The 15,871-nt window shown below is 39.9% G+C and overlaps 1 protein-coding gene across 5 annotated transcripts in view; it reads left to right on the top strand.

Annotated features, from left to right (window-relative positions):
* stk38l (serine/threonine kinase 38 like) overlaps positions 1–15,871 on the top strand; it is a 109,147-nt gene that overhangs the window by 74,880 nt on the left and 18,396 nt on the right. For all 5 annotated transcript variants that reach the window (XR_006956296.1, XM_047022584.1, XM_047022585.1 and 2 more), the window contains 3 exons: positions 14,360–14,477; positions 14,979–15,102; positions 15,475–15,570. Coding sequence is in view for 4 of the 5 variants with exons in the window: in XM_047022584.1 (XP_046878540.1) it covers positions 14,360–14,477; positions 14,979–15,102; positions 15,475–15,570 (338 nt within the window). In the remaining variant the exon portion in view is untranslated. The remainder of the gene's footprint in view (positions 1–14,359; positions 14,478–14,978; positions 15,103–15,474; positions 15,571–15,871) is intronic.

Raw genomic sequence — 15,871 nt, 5'->3', positions numbered from 1 at the left:
TTGCCATTCAGAATAAGGTAGCGATGGAGAGTTCATGCATACGATATCCTGGAGAAGCGAAGTACAAGAGCCAGGTTTGCAGAGCTGGTAAACTTTGTTGAACGGCAAGCAAAGATCATGTCTGATCCTCTTTTTGGAGATCTTTTTTTTGTGAAAATAAAACCACAAAGAAGAGTCAACAAGGAAGCAAGTACAGGAAAGAGGGGAAGCAAGGAAGTAGCTTTGCTACTAAAGTGTAACAAGTTGAAGATAGTGATGATCGAGGTGAGTCATCAAAGTCAAAGACTGATGTGTCATTCAAATGTGCCTTTACAAAACTGTCCATATTTTGTGAAAGGAACCACACACTGCAAGAATGTCATAGAATTAGAGAGAAGCCACACAAAGACAGAGTGACATTCTTGAAGAAATATGGGCTCTGCTTCGGTTGCTTATTCAAAGGCCACCTGAGCAAGGAATGTAAAAAGATGTCATGTGAAATGTGTTCCCTGCATTTCTCAAGCCAGGAGAAAAGTGTAAAGGAGATACCAAGTGAAATTGAGGTCAGCAAAAGCAGTACAGCCAGTGCACCAGCAGGTGTCTCTCAAGAGACAAGTGCCTGTACTGGGGCTGGAGACAGTTGTGTGCTTACCATTGTGCCAGTTAGAATTAAATTCAAAAGGAGTGATGAAGCTGTGGAAGTTTACGCATTCATGGACCCAGGCAGCTCCGCGTCATTCTGTACTGAAGCTCTAGCAAGGCAACTGAATGTTCAAGGAAGACGGACTGAGGTTATGTTGAGCACCATCAATGCTAGAAGGCGATTAGAGAGCTATATCCTCACTGATTTGGAAGTTACCGGTCTAGAAGACAACAACTTCATTGCTCTATACCAGGGGTACTCAATTAGAAACTCAAAAGGTCCACTCACCAAATTACCATTCAGTCGAGGGTCCGGAACGGACCATGGTTTATTTTTCTTGCCCTTACCTCTCCCATTGACTCCCATTCAAATTTGACTTAGGTTTAGGCACAGTGCCCCTGGGCATCTTTCTCCCATAGACCAGAGTTCGGGGGGTACTTTTGTTCAGTGTCTATGCTTTGTGTCATAGTGACGTTTCACGTTAGCTCTACCACTTTTGACAAGGGCAACCATCTCATTGCAGATTAAACACATCGGTTTTGTGCTCCCCACCGGCAACACAAATGCGTTCTTGTCAGTCCATTCTGTCTGAAATTTGCGATTTTTCGGTATCAACTTTTCGCTGGGTTATGTCACGCCATTATTTTTGCTAAGGAAGAACAGGTAGGCTAGCTACCATTAGAAAATCGATTAGCCTGCGTTGTTGCGAATGACAAACACAACCTGCGTGACCCACAGAGGTTGTGGCCAACGTTGAGTGAGTGAGTTGTCATGGTGATTGCTATTACAGCTCCTGATTGGATCTTTGGATTGGACACAGAACATAGAAACCACATGTAGTAGGAAAACCATAGACATAATAAATAGCGAACAGGCTATAAAAAATGTGCCGGTTAAAATGGAAACGTTCCGTCAAAACGAATCAACTCCATTGGCTAATAATATATCGGCTTAAGGTCCGGGTCCGGATAGGAAGCCGCCTGGGTCCGGACTCGGACCGCGGTCCGCAATTTAGTGACCCCTGCTCTATACAAAGTCTTCACTCAGAAAAGGATTCCTGTATCCAGAGAGAATGTACCACTACAGAAGGGGGTTGAGAAATGGCCATACCTCAGTGAAGTAAGACTGCCTCACATTGATGCAGATGTGGAACTTCTCATTGGAACCAAAGAATACAGCATCTCGGAGCCATAGAAAGTGATTCCAAGCAAGGACAATGGACCATATGCTGTTAAAACAGTACTTAGATGGATTTTGAAAGGACCACTCAGAGAGGCAGACACCAGAATGAATGACAGCACACAACCATCTGCTGCTGTGAACAGGATTGCCATTGACGGTGTGGAAGAGTTGCTCATCCAACAATATAGTCACGACTTCCCTGAACACAACTGCGATGACAAATTTGAAATGTCACAAGAGGATCACTACTTCATGGAGTCTGTGAATGTCTGTTCATTTAAGGATGTACATTACTACTTAAATCTTCCCATGAAGAAGTTGCATGTTCAAATGCCAAATAACAGAAGTGCTGTTATGCAGCGTGCACTTAACCTCAAGAACAAGCTGGTGAAGAATCCTACATTCCGTGAAGAATACGTTACATTTATGACTGACATGTTGAACAAAGGATACGCCACTGAAGGGGCCGGAGACAAAGCTGAACCGTCAGGATGGTAAAGTGTGGTATATTCCCCACCATGGGGTATACCATCCACAAAAGAAGAAGCTCCGCGTAGTGTTTGACTGTGCGGCCAGCTATCAAGGAGTCTCACTTAACAGTGAGCTTCTACAAGGACCGGATTTGACCAACTAGCTTGTTGGAATGTTGTCTCGCTTCAGGCAAGAACCAGTCGCTATGATTGCTGATGTGGAAGCAATGTATCAAGGGAGAGTTCCTGAAGATGACACAGACCTAATGCGCTTCCTATGGTGTCCAGCAGGAGACTTAAGCCAGAACATCGCTGAATACAAGATGGTTTTTCACCTTTTTTGGTGCGACTTCTTCTCCAAGTTGTGCAAATTCGTCACCTGAGGGTTGTGGACACAATTCTGAAGAACTTTTACGTAGACGACTGTTTGAAATCAGCTGCAAGTGGAGCTCAAGCAGTCGAATTGTGCAAAGATCTCACAGCACTATGTGCAAGTGGAGGACTCCACCTGACAAAATTGACAAGTAACAGCTGTGCCTTACTTGCCTCTGTTTGTGACTGTGAGAGAGCCAAGGATGTCAGAGACTTATCTCATGACTGGCTACCAATGGAAAGAGCATTGGGTGTGCTATGGTGCACAGACTCATTCAAGTTCAAGATCAATGTCAAAAACAAGCCCATCACAAGATGAGGAATTCGCTCAGTCACAAGCTCGATATATGATCCGTTGGGATTTCTTGCCCCTGCAATTCTTCCCGCAAAGATGCACATGCAACAACTATGCAAAGAAGGTCTTGCTTGGGATGATGAAATTCCAGATCAGTTGCAAGTGGAATGCTTAGCTACAAGAGCTACACCAGTTATCAGCTGTAACCATACCCAGATGTGTGAGACCATCAGAGTTTGGATCTGCTGAAACTGCACAGCTCCACCGTCTCTTACCTGAGAATGAAAACTAGGGATGGAAGTGTTCACTGTGCTTTCATGATGGGAAGATCACGTGTGGCACCACTGAAGCAGACCACTATTCCACGAATGGAACTGACTGAAGCAGTGGTTGCTGTGAACACTGTGTAGATCTGAATAGTCAAGGGATATGGTTTTAATACAATTTATTAGACTATACAATTACATAAACAAAGCTTTGCTGATCAGTCTCAACGAAGGAGGTGCCATCCACACAGGTCGTTCGCAGGAGTGATGGCCAACCATCACACATGCACTGCCTTATATAAACTTAAGATCAAATGGCATTCTATAAGGTCAATCAATCAATGTAGCTCTGTGATTGGCTAACTCAACTTAGTGACAGCTTGAAACAATACCAAGTGTCCAGTGTGTCCCAAAGTTCTTTGATGTCACAGCTCTCTCCAGAGCAGTAGATAATAAAGCCACAGGGGTTGACCAGTCAAATGGTCAACTGTCCTTTGTGTGACCATCTTCAAACAAAACTTTTAATTAACACAAACAATGAAACAGGACACAGTCCTTATAGCCAAAGTTCAGAGCAACTGTCTCATTGACCCCTTACAGTAACCAGAGGACAGAAGGCCATATAAGATGCTTCACCCATCCCCCAGGGCAAGCTGCCCACAGAGCCATCAGCACCTCACATTCCTTTGAACTCAACTTAATTATCTTCCCTTCCTGTCTCTTACCAATGAACATAGAAGATTATAGATTTCATACACATACATCAATGCATATGACCAAAATTTCCACTACAACACAGACAAGATGTTGAGGAAAGAGCTTCAAATGGATCTCATTAAAGGGGCGATTGATTGGAAAACCAATTTTACCTTGTCATAGTTGAATAACGACAGTTCGGTGGGTAAAATTAACATACAGGAAAGTCCATTGACACCTCTTTCCTATGCAAATCTCAAAATGAAAAAATGTGGCTGTAAAACGCAAGCTTTTCAACCGCCTTTTTTGGCTCTGGTCTGTATCTTTGTCACGCCCCAAAATGTACATCCAGACCAGCCCACTCACTGGTGTTCTTGCCCAGTCCGAGGTTGCGTAGATTTCCGATGCTAGTTTAGCTGCGCGCTGGTCTGTGTAGGCTACTTCTAAGCAATTACAAAGAATAACATTTTGAAGTATAACAAGGATATTGAAAATGGACCACGGTCGTAAATGCTGTGTTCCAGGCTGTACAGGGAAGGCTATCACTCATAGTCTTCCCAAGGAGCCAAACATTCGACAGGCATGGCTGCTGTTTGTCTATGAGAAGATCCCGGCGAAGTTCGACACTCAATTATTCATTTGCTCTAACATTTCACCCAAGACAATTTTGACAATTTCAAGCAGGATTTGCTAAGAAGCTGAACCTGAAAAGATGTGCTGTTCCGACGGAAGGACCAAGGAATGCAAGAACAGCTAGATAGCGAGACTGTAGGCATGTAAACTAGTTTAGCTTGCCAACGCAAGAGCATAGGTAGAATGTGTGATGATTTAGCCTAGTTTATTGGCAATGGGGCTAACGTTGTTTCATGTTCCTGACTGTGTTTCATTCAAATAAATAACCTGTGTTGTCATGTATATCTACAATTCACAATGCATGTTTGTCCAGATCTTTGTCAGGTTATTTTTCAGCAAGATATGTAGAGCTAGCTACCTGAAGCTGAGTTGAATCACTATATAGTTTGGTTGCTAAGCTGTAACGTTATACCCACCTAAGTCAATCCAGTTTGCTTCGACAACAGAAGTGGAAACAACTAACGTTATCATTTCAAATGATATCTAGTCAATCTGTTGAAAACAGTGTTGTGTAGACACAATTGATTTATTTGCGGGTTTTTATTTCAAGTCTCCACCTTTGGTGTTTCAGTGAGTGCTGTTGGCCGTGTTGCGTTTTTGCTCCCCAGCTTCACGTGTTGAAAACCAACCAATCAGCGCGCAGCTCATCTAAATATTAATGAGCATAACATAAAAGGAGAAAAGCTCATGTTTTTTCCTGGGAACATTTCAGATGATCTATCAGGGGACATAGAACAGCACCCGGGCCATTTTCAACCCAACCAATGTTACATACCCTATTCGGAGACCTTAAAGAACAGTGTGAAATAGCCAAAAAGAACAGTCAATCACCCCTTTAACTTGACATTCTGGACCGACAGGCTAATCGTATGTAAATTTAAATGTATTCGCATTCCTGTTATCAGAGAGTCGACTAAGCTTGAGCAATGGAAATATGTCAATACTTCAATTAATCCCACTGATTGTGCTTCCAGAGGGCTTATGCCGACCAAGTTCATGAAGAATTTGAGCTGATTTCATGGTCTAGCGTTTTTCAAAGAACCAGAATTTCAATGGCCAGGCAGACTTGATGATACAAGGGTTAATGAAGACAATGACAATGAGGGAGACACACAGCCACAGTTAATCTCACAGACGCATCTGAAGATGTACATGCTGTGAACAAACTGTTGAATCACTACTCCAGCTGGTACTGGGTGAAAAAGCTATGGCGTGGGTTCTCAAACTTAAAGATCTCAAACTAATTGCAGCCATATGGCTCATTTATTAAGAGGGAAGCGTGAAATATTTTAAAGGACAGCCACCAGTCTGGTCGCGCGGCGTCTTGGGCTTCTGTCTCTGGTGATGTGAGGGCTTGGGAGGCTCAGGATCTCTGGCGCTGCCACACTACCAAAGATGTTTATCTTTCAGGAAGGAGAAATAGTAACTGAAATCAACATTAAAGGGGTCTCCCACCCTGTTCCTGGAGAGCTACCTGGGGGGTATTCCAGGTAGCGGGTTAAACAAACTCTGAGATTAACCCTGAACTCTGAGTTGAGTTACTCTAACATGGGAAATTTCAAAAATTTTGTTCCAGAAAAGCTGATATGAATTTGTTAACTCAACTCGGAGTACGGCAACTCTGAGTTTAGCGCGTGCATGAATACAACCAAAAGCCAACATCAATGGATCTCCGATACTAGGATTCACCATGGCAACCGACTACAAAAAACGTCATACTTCACCACACTTTAGATATAAGTTTTATTTTGTGTTCATGGTCAATCTGAGCACATATTCCGGAAAAAAGAAACACGGCTGTAGCAGCGTAGCCTATAGCTATAATTGGCGTGGGAGACAATTGTTCCTGAGTCAATGCATTTACTATTTCAATGCAATAGCCAGTCCATACATTGAACATTTAACCCCACCGTCCGTTAATATTACAGGAGAAAAAGTGGTGGACTTAATAAAATTGCATGTTCAATGTTATATTACATATAAAAACATACTACGAACAGGTAAAACATATTTTGCTTATAGGCTATGCTTGTGATTGTAGCCTCAACGTCACCATGGTTTTAATCATATTCGACATGATACAAAGTTTAAATATCAATTGGTGCCTATTTCAACTTGTAGTTGCAGTTTCCCTCAACAGAATGCTTTTTATCAAAGGATGATGATGATGATTAAGATGACGAAGAGACATTAATGACTGCTGCCGCAGAAATGGATGCAGAGAATTATGTATGGTAGCTACTGGTAGTTCTCTCTCCATGTACTTTTATTCACAGGCTTTTTTGTAATTGTCAGTTACACTGACATAATGAGAATAATGAATATAAAAACGATTTGCACATTCTGACAACATGGCATGCTGTATACAGTGAGATGTTCATTTAATGGCAGGTCAATTTTGCATGTGGAACAGTGAAATGTAGCTAATGTCATCTCATGTATACCCAGTTACAAGTAAATTAGTTGTACAAACTGCACCTCATGAAGAAAGTGCCAAAAACTGACCAAATGATGGTGTAGGCCTATTTAGGGTAGAAGAATAAAGGCTAATCTCGAAAAAATCTGGAACACCAGTTACGAGAGGATGCATGGTCACAGGTGATGTTAATTGTAGGAACAATAACCTATATGAATATTAATAGTTTAATTTTCTGAATTTCTATTTTGACCAAGAGATGGTGTACTTAGGGCAGAAAAATAAAGGCTGATCTTGTAAGGCTATCAACCTGCCCCCACCTCTCATATGGTAAAATATGGAGTTACTGGATAGTCTCAACTTGATGGCTCTCACATTTCATTGTGTAACTTACTGTAGCATTGCTAGTCATGTTGATAAGTAAGGGTCAAGATTCTGGTGTGATTGTAGTTGTTCTTAAGGAATTGTGAAAGCATTGTTCTGTGGATTATTGACCTCCTGAGACGTTCTCCTCAGCTCTAGCTTGTCCTACTCCTTCTTCCTCACTCTTGCTTTCTATCTCTGGTTTACAATAATCATGGTAGAGTAGACATAAGAGTTAACCTTCATTGATATCATTCATTTGCAATATGATACAAATTATTTAACCTTAACTTGACCATTCTTGCTCTGATTTAACCCAAAAATCTAAATAGTCAAATAACTGTAATTCCATTGGTATTGGCATTATTTGGTTAGTCTGAATACACTGTTCAGTTTCCCATCTTCATTCAAACCATAGGGGAATTAGTTTTGGTTGTTTGGCCAATATTGACCCCCTACAATGTTGAAATAGATATGCTGAAACACCAGTTCCAGGATTAAGGAGGACAGACCAAAAATTTCCTATCTGTTTTGCTCCGTTTTTCTTTCAATTCCGTATGTAACCTAACGTAACTTAAACTTATCCGAAGTCAGATTTCAGTTACCTCTATTAGTTTTCTCACAAATCCCGTTTTTAGGCGTGATTTTAGGTAATTTTTTTAAACGTTCCACCGCTTTAAGCCTTGAGTTTTGTGGCACCGAGAAGCTGTCAAGCTCCCTTTAAGAACGCCATTGTTCTACGTCACAGAGCTCTGCTTCTAGCCAGGGTGGGAAATATGACTTACATTTGTCATTTAGCAGATGCTCTTATCAGATTCTCTGCTCTTATCCAGACTTACATTCTTTGTACATTGCGAGCTAATGCGGTGTCCAGTACTTCGCTATAAATAATTATGTTAAATCGAGACCACAAATATGCAAATGTTTGTCCCGTTTAGCATTACTGCTGTAATGTAAATTTTTGGCCACTTGGGGGTGTATTTAACGTTGAACAGGGTGTTTGTGTGTCCTTGTTGTGACATTGCCCATTATTTTCAAATACCTTGATTTGAACACGTCTGTTTGTTTATGATGGATAAAAAGTATACACTAATCGTATTATAAATAATATACTTCATTTATAGGGATATGAAACTTATGGTCCAAAATTTAGTCATTGCCTTTGAAAAAAACTACAGGTTGATAGCTCTCAGAGGACAATTGGGCACCTCTGCATCCATGGTGAAGGTTCAGGGGAGCAAGTTTTATCTATTACTTCTATACTAGCTATGACAGTTTGGCTTAACAGGGAGTCACCCCATTACAGGGCCCCCTGTCTCATATCACCAAACTGTACTACTTACATTTACATTTATTCATTTAGCAGACGCTTTTATCCAAAGCGACTTCCAAGAAAGGTAAGGGGGTTTTCGGCACTCCGCTTCGCGTCGTGCCTAACAACTCCCCTTACCTGTTCTAAAATCAGCGTAAACCACGGCCTCTTGGGGCTTATTGCTTAATTAACTAAAATAGAATACAACAGTTTAAATCAGCTACTACTTCTAATCCTACCTGTATCTACTTTTATAGACATAGTCCGTTTTAATATTGCAAAGCTAAGTCTGTCTGTGTCCGCACAGGCCCACTTGATCAGACAACCCAATGCTAAAACCAAACAAATACTACTACTACTTACCCAATGCAGCTATCAGATATTATGGCAGACCATTTGGCTTAACAGGGAGTCACCCCCTACTGGGGCCCCCTGTCTCATATCACAAAATGGTCCATCATGAATATCCTCAAGCTACCACAAAGCCTGAATATTACAAACCAATAGCTAAATGACACACTGCAAAGCTAAGTCTGTCAGTGCCGCACAGGCCCACTTGATCAGACAACCCAATGTTAAAACCAAACAAATGAGTATTTACCCAATACAGTCTGAATATTACATACCAATTGCAAGACTACAAACCTATTTATAAATCCTTTCACAGATGTCTGAGCTGAGGCGAGAACTTCAGCTTTTCTATCTAGATCTAACCCTGACAACCATTCCCAGGACCTATTCTGCTTAAACATGACCATACCCTCTAATGCTATTTTACTTGCCCTGAACTTTGATCTAATCAAATATCCCAAAATCCCTCTCGCATGAAACATTTGTTTTGGGCACTGATCTGAGGACATGATACTGATCTTCAGACACATCATCATACCGTCCATGTTCCAAGTGGTCCGCTACCAACCTACAGCAAACTTTCATGAAACTAGCAGATACAAGTTCTAGAACTTGTTGAGTCATTGCATCAAACTCTTCTGATGTTGACTCCAACAACGTATCTAAGATGGGTCCTCTGTGGATGTCTACATCCTCAAACAGAGTGACCTCACCCTTCATAAACTGCCTGCTGTCTGCCTGCCACTCTCTAAGCTTTATAACAAGCGTTCTATACCTATCATTCATTGCTAATACATGTTCAGTAGGCGCCCATATATGGGAACATTTCTGGGGTCGTGGTGGGGCCCAGCCGCGATGCCAGCAATAATCATGTTTCTTCCTAAATAGTTTAAGAAATGATAACTAATTTTATTTTGAACTGAAATACTCACGATTAGGGCCTACTTAAAAAAAGCAAACATAAACATTGTATTGTTGGCTTAACCGGTGAAGACCTCACCCTTTGTAACGAGTGGTGCGAACGCAGGGTTGGACCAAGTGTTGATTATTAAACAGAGTCAGGGTACAGGACAGACCACACAACATAACGCTAGACCAAGTTAGCCGGTGACAATGCTAGATAATGGTTGTTGTTGCTTGCTTTCCAGTCAATTTCGAAAGATGCTCCCAGCCAGGCTGCAGAGACCATCGATACATCTATGGCAGAGACGAGCAGCAGTAGCCACGATGCTAGCCAAGAGGAAGCTAGTTTGAGCAAAGCTGACACTGAGAAAGCGCATGTTCTGCATAAAAGACTTTGCATTCAGAAAGACAAGGAAGATAGCTGTATAACAGGCAAAGATGAAGGCAGGTAAATTGCATTTTATACTAGAAAATGTGGTGTGAGTGTAGCAGATCTCAGTGTGTCAAATTGTTATTTTTATGTGTGTGTGTGTCTGGCACGGTTTTATGTATAAAGATGTTTATATTTGTTTTTGAATTTGTTTTTCTATAATGTAGCTCCCATTACTGAGTAAGTCTCAGTAATGGGAGTTTACATATGTCTTATGTAGAGAGAGAGAGCACACGTACATGCGTTAATATAAGTAGCCTAAAGACCTATTAGGGGGGGGCCCATTCACTGGACTTTTTCAGGGGCCCAGCCATTTCTATGGGCGGCCCTGCCAGTAGGCCTACAGTATTTGGTCATTTAAATTGGTCATTTTGTCCGGTAAAGTTACATCTTTCCTCTTGTGGGTTTTGCTTTTATCTTTTACCCTAAAACAAACATTTGGAATTGCAAGCTGTCAATATTCTGCTCTAATCTCTCTCTGTTTTGAGCTCTGCATTTACCTGCTCGAACAATTGCAAATTCCCTTTACATCGAACTTCAAGGTGATCTATGTGATTGTCTTTCCTCTTAATTTTTCTATGTATGTTACGTAGGCTACGTTGACCAGACTTTTCTTTCTTTCTCAGCCTGGTATATTTAAAGCCACATATATTTACGTTCCTTAGTTAATTTATCTACTTCTACTATTTGGTACTCTATATTAGTGGCGTTAACAATGCTAACGTGTTCCTGTAAACCAATTACTAAATCATTAGCTTCTCTAACATCAAAAATGTCATTTTGACTTGTCTCATTGGCATCATGAGACGCTTGGGCAGAGTTTCTACAACTTCACGCCCATATTATGGAGGCAGTAGCTCAAACACCACACCGAGACACGATTCTTTATCACTAACTCTGACTAAATTATCAAATCGTTTAATCAGTTTACTTACAACAGTATGTACTCTGTTCCATATTTTATCATGAAAGTCATGTTCGTGGAGTTTAAAGTTATTTTTAATTATATTAAACGTTACAAGGTGCGCTGGCATTTGAAATACTAATTTGTGACTACGCGTGATAATGTTGATCATGATCCCATTTGTTAAGGTTTCTAATGGTAATTTACCACAAACCCTAAGACTATTTGGATCTAAAATGATACCTAAACTTTTGCAAGTGGCTATGTGCTGCTCCCCCTCACCTATGAATGCAATTTCAGTAGTTCTTGTTTTTTTATCTACTATAGAATTTCTTTTCTTGCAAAATTGTTTGCCAGAAAGAAAGAATATTCACGCTTTTTTTTGAAGTTTTGCATTTCCTGACAGACAAAAAAGGTTATGATTGGTTCAGATTTGTGCTACGTGACAAGAACATTTGCATATCACTACCATGAATCATTTCGGTAGAAACATTTATTTAAAAGTCACCAAGAGAGTGGGTTTTATATTACCAACCTTTGTTTTTTGTTCTGCACACTGTAAAGATACATGTAAAGTGTCAAAAATATTTATCTTTTAAACCAGTAACCATGACTGATACTTGCATCCACATACGGGTATATATAATAAGGCTAGTAGCACACATATGATGTCAATCAGTTGATGTGAGCATTGGAAGCAGCCTAGCATAAGTCAAGCGCGGGAGTTACAGAGGCTCAAAACGTCTGACGTCACAGGTTTTTGAAAGACTCACTCAGGGAGCCAAAACAAAAAATGTATGTCTTTCGATTTTCTTTGAAATTTGACTGATGACGTCTTTATACATAACCTTGCTTTCCAGGAAGTATCAGGGTGGTGCCGACATGCAGGAAAAAGTTACAAGGGAAAAACCAACCTTTTTCTCAATAGAACGTTCAGATTTCAATGCTTTCCTATGGGATTTTCAGCAACATGTCTTCAACTTGATTTTTCTCAAAATGTATATGTTTTAAAATTGACTAAATATACCTTATTTTGAAGAAAACAACCTACTCTTTCATTTAAGATATGTCTCCCGGTGGTGCCGACCTTTTATGAAAGGTAGCCAAAGCAGCAAAAACTATAAACATTATTTTCACACACTTCCTCAATATGTATCGCAACCAACATTTGATAGCATTAAGGGGTAAGTGTCTACATGTTAACTGGCATGTTTGTTTTTAATATCTCGATAGTAGTCGCTAGTTATAGAGCTAAGAAAAGGACGTGGACCTTAAATTCCGGTGCCAGAATTCTCAGTGACGTTCTTAGCTACATTCAGGCTAACTTAGCATTCGATTTAATGTGTTTGCTACCGGCGTTCCACAGTATTTGACAGTTGGTTAGCCTAGGCCAAAAATGACGCGTTCTATTGTCCTCCCTACCAGGATGGTACATCATGTAAATTGTAGGAATCATATGAATCATGTAAATTGTAGGAACAATAGCGTATAGAAATAGGCTAGGCTACTCATTGTGATTTCTATTTGTAGGCAATGAAGAACACCAAATACAATTTCAATTATTTGTATTTATTTCAGTGCCCAAAAGCATTTGGTCAATTCTGAGTGCTTGTCTACAGCATGTAACACTAGCGACGAAGGCCCAAGGGCTGAGAATGTTGCTAAAATAAATTACAGATTGTGACGGGAAACGGTAACGTTAACTTAGGTATTCATCAGGGAATTAAAGCACATCAAATCCCAATTTTAAAATTGTCTCCCAGCATATAACTAAGCAAATTACATTTTGTTTGAGATCGCTCGGCTGAACCAGGAAATGATATGCCGTGTCTGCCAAAGCTATCGGGCTCATAAAGTGGGAGGGGATCGGTAGAAACGCAAAGTTTGGCATGGAAAACCTGCTAGCGAGCAGGTTAGTTTCACGGAGTAAGTTACCATGGAAACTTACCAAAAGGTTTCGTTACCTCTCTTTCTGGAACGTGGAACTCGGAGTATGCCTCTTTTCAGGGTTAAACAACTCAAAAGTTTTCACTAAACCCGCTACCTGGAATACCCCCCTGGAACAGTGTATCTGTATTTTTTAGAATGCGATTTTAAGGCAGCAAGTTTCCCACGATTATCTTGAGAACCGGGAATTCTGCAAAGTTCAAATTTAGCAGGTGTCCATTTTATAATTCAATGGAGTGCGGTGCTGCGTTTGACGTTGTTTGGATAAGCATTTCGACATTTCCCAAAAATATTTTTTCAGTCAGTTTTGCAATGGATCTTTTTCAGCCAAGTTGAGCTTGCACTATACACTTCACTAACCGTTTGGACTAATGTGCACTAGCGGTAGGAGGCTGTATGATCACTTCAGTGAATTTAGTTTTGTTAATGAACTAATGTCATTAACAAAGGCATTCGCAATTAAATTAAACTTAACGCTTAGCGCACCGGAGTTCATAGTAAGGAAAATAGGGCCATTTTGTTTAGCCTAGAAAGACAACAGGGATTCGATTTTCATAAGTTGGCTAGCATTATACTTGTAGCAATGCTACTACCATGCTAGTGTTACTTGTTAACCTTCTCATTAGTACATTTTGAAGCCATACTAAAGCGTTTGTGGCATAGTTTTTGGCCATCGGATAATATTCAGTTGGAATGTTCTAAATCACATGTATGCGACGTTACGCTGTGAGACCTGCATTTGAACGATCACATATGTGCAAAGCTACTCCTTAATAGGTTAAATAGCATTCACAAAAAAAGTGTTCCTACTGTTGTTTTGTTATTTTTAAAAAATGGTCCCATGTCTGTACAGTGGATGTAGTAACACACAAAAAAAAAAAATCTCGGAAAGTAAGAAAGACAAAAATTATTTGCGGTTATCAAAAACAAGATACTTAGGTAATTAGAATATTAAATAATTCAATTAATTGATTTCAAAAGATATAGCAAAGAAACCCTCAGCTAGACATAGGAAATGAATGCGGGTCATTTTAGACCCATGTTGTGCATTAGAAAGTGTTTGCATAGCTTGTGTATCAAAGGGTTAAGATTTATGAATTAAGTTCCAAGAATACACTACAAATAAGACGAATGCTAAAGTAATGTTTACATTTTGCAAGTTTTTGTTTTAACCTCATATTAATTTCTTTCATCCAGGCTTACTCCACTGTAGGAACTCCAGACTACATCGCCCCAGAGGTCTTCATACAGACTGGATACAATAAACTGTGTGACTGGTGGTCCCTGGGAGTCATTATGTATGAAATGCTTATAGGTACATATATGTGAGCTTTGTATAATTTAATAGAAAAACTAATTTGCTTACATTTGGCTGCATATTGGAGCGCAAGCTTGCTGCTTCGTGTCTGCAGTTATACCAATGGACAATGTCAACTTGAATATGCATATTCCTAAACCACATTCTCTGCCTACTGTAAACTGGGAAGCTCCAAGTGGACGATCAAAAAACAGTGGGGCCCGGTTTCATCACTCAGACAACTTTTTTTGTGATAAAATCTCAATGTGAGATTAGCCTTTCAGTTTTATACAAAATGTGAGGATCTTGCCACTCTATAGACCTCTACCTCCCTTATCCTATCCTCCCCCCTACCAGCTTCTTGTTTTACAATACCAAGTATATTTTTCATGAGATGTTGAAATTTGACATAGTTACTTTTTTTTGTAGTTGCATGAATCTACTCAGGAGATTTGTTCACCTAAACTCCTGAATAAGTATTTTTTTAACCCAAACATTATTTTACCTGTATCTCTATAGGGTATCCCCCGTTCTGCTCTGAGACACCACAAGAGACTTATAGAAAGGTAATGAACTGGAAGGAGACTCTTGTCTTCCCACCTGAGGTGCCCATATCAGAGAGGGCCAAGGATTTGATTCTCAGGTTTGTAAAAAAGTTAATGGACTGTATTTTGAAGCACATTTTAACGGTAATTGTAAGTGATCATGCCTTTATGAGTGTTCCTAAAGTATATCAGTGATAGGGGTTCTTCTAGATTATTGTGTATACAAACCTATCCATAATGATTAGCGCTTTATAGTTTAGGGTTATTTGACAAGCTGTATTTCAGTGTACTCAATAGCATTTTAAGGTTGTCTTCATGTGGTAGCATGAGGTGTTTTTACATAGTATATCTTTATTTTATGTTTACTTTTTATTATTAACTTTTTTCATATGCCTCTGTAAGCATCACTGAGTGTGAGAAAGGTGCTACATAAATACATTGTATTATTATTAATTCCCTTACCATTACAGGTATTGTAATGATGCTGAAAACCGAATTGGTGCGATGAGTGTTGAGGAGATAAAAAGCCATGCATTCTTTGAGCCGGTAGACTGGGAGCACATCAGGTTTGTGTATTAAGTCCTTTATTTGTGTGTGTGCTCAAATTGTATCTCCAGGAGTTCTGATATGAGTTACGGCGAAAAGCTTGAAAATATATTAAATTCAAAAGACCACTACAACCCTAATACTACGGTGCACAAACAAGGTTTTATTCTAGCAAACATCACTTACACCAGTTAAAACATTGTAGCTATGTTTTTCTACTGTAAATCAAACATCATGCACATGTAGAAATTTAGAAATGTGGTTTAAATGCGATTTGATTTTTAGGCTTCTATGTTTGTTGTTAAAGAGACACATGCTGGG

Source organism: Hypomesus transpacificus, chromosome 7 (genome assembly GCF_021917145.1).
Source record: "Hypomesus transpacificus isolate Combined female chromosome 7, fHypTra1, whole genome shotgun sequence".
Classification (NCBI taxonomy): Eukaryota; Metazoa; Chordata; class Actinopteri; order Osmeriformes; family Osmeridae; genus Hypomesus; species Hypomesus transpacificus.
Note: the sequence above shows the minus strand (reverse complement) of the source record. Positions and strands in the feature narration are given on the sequence as shown.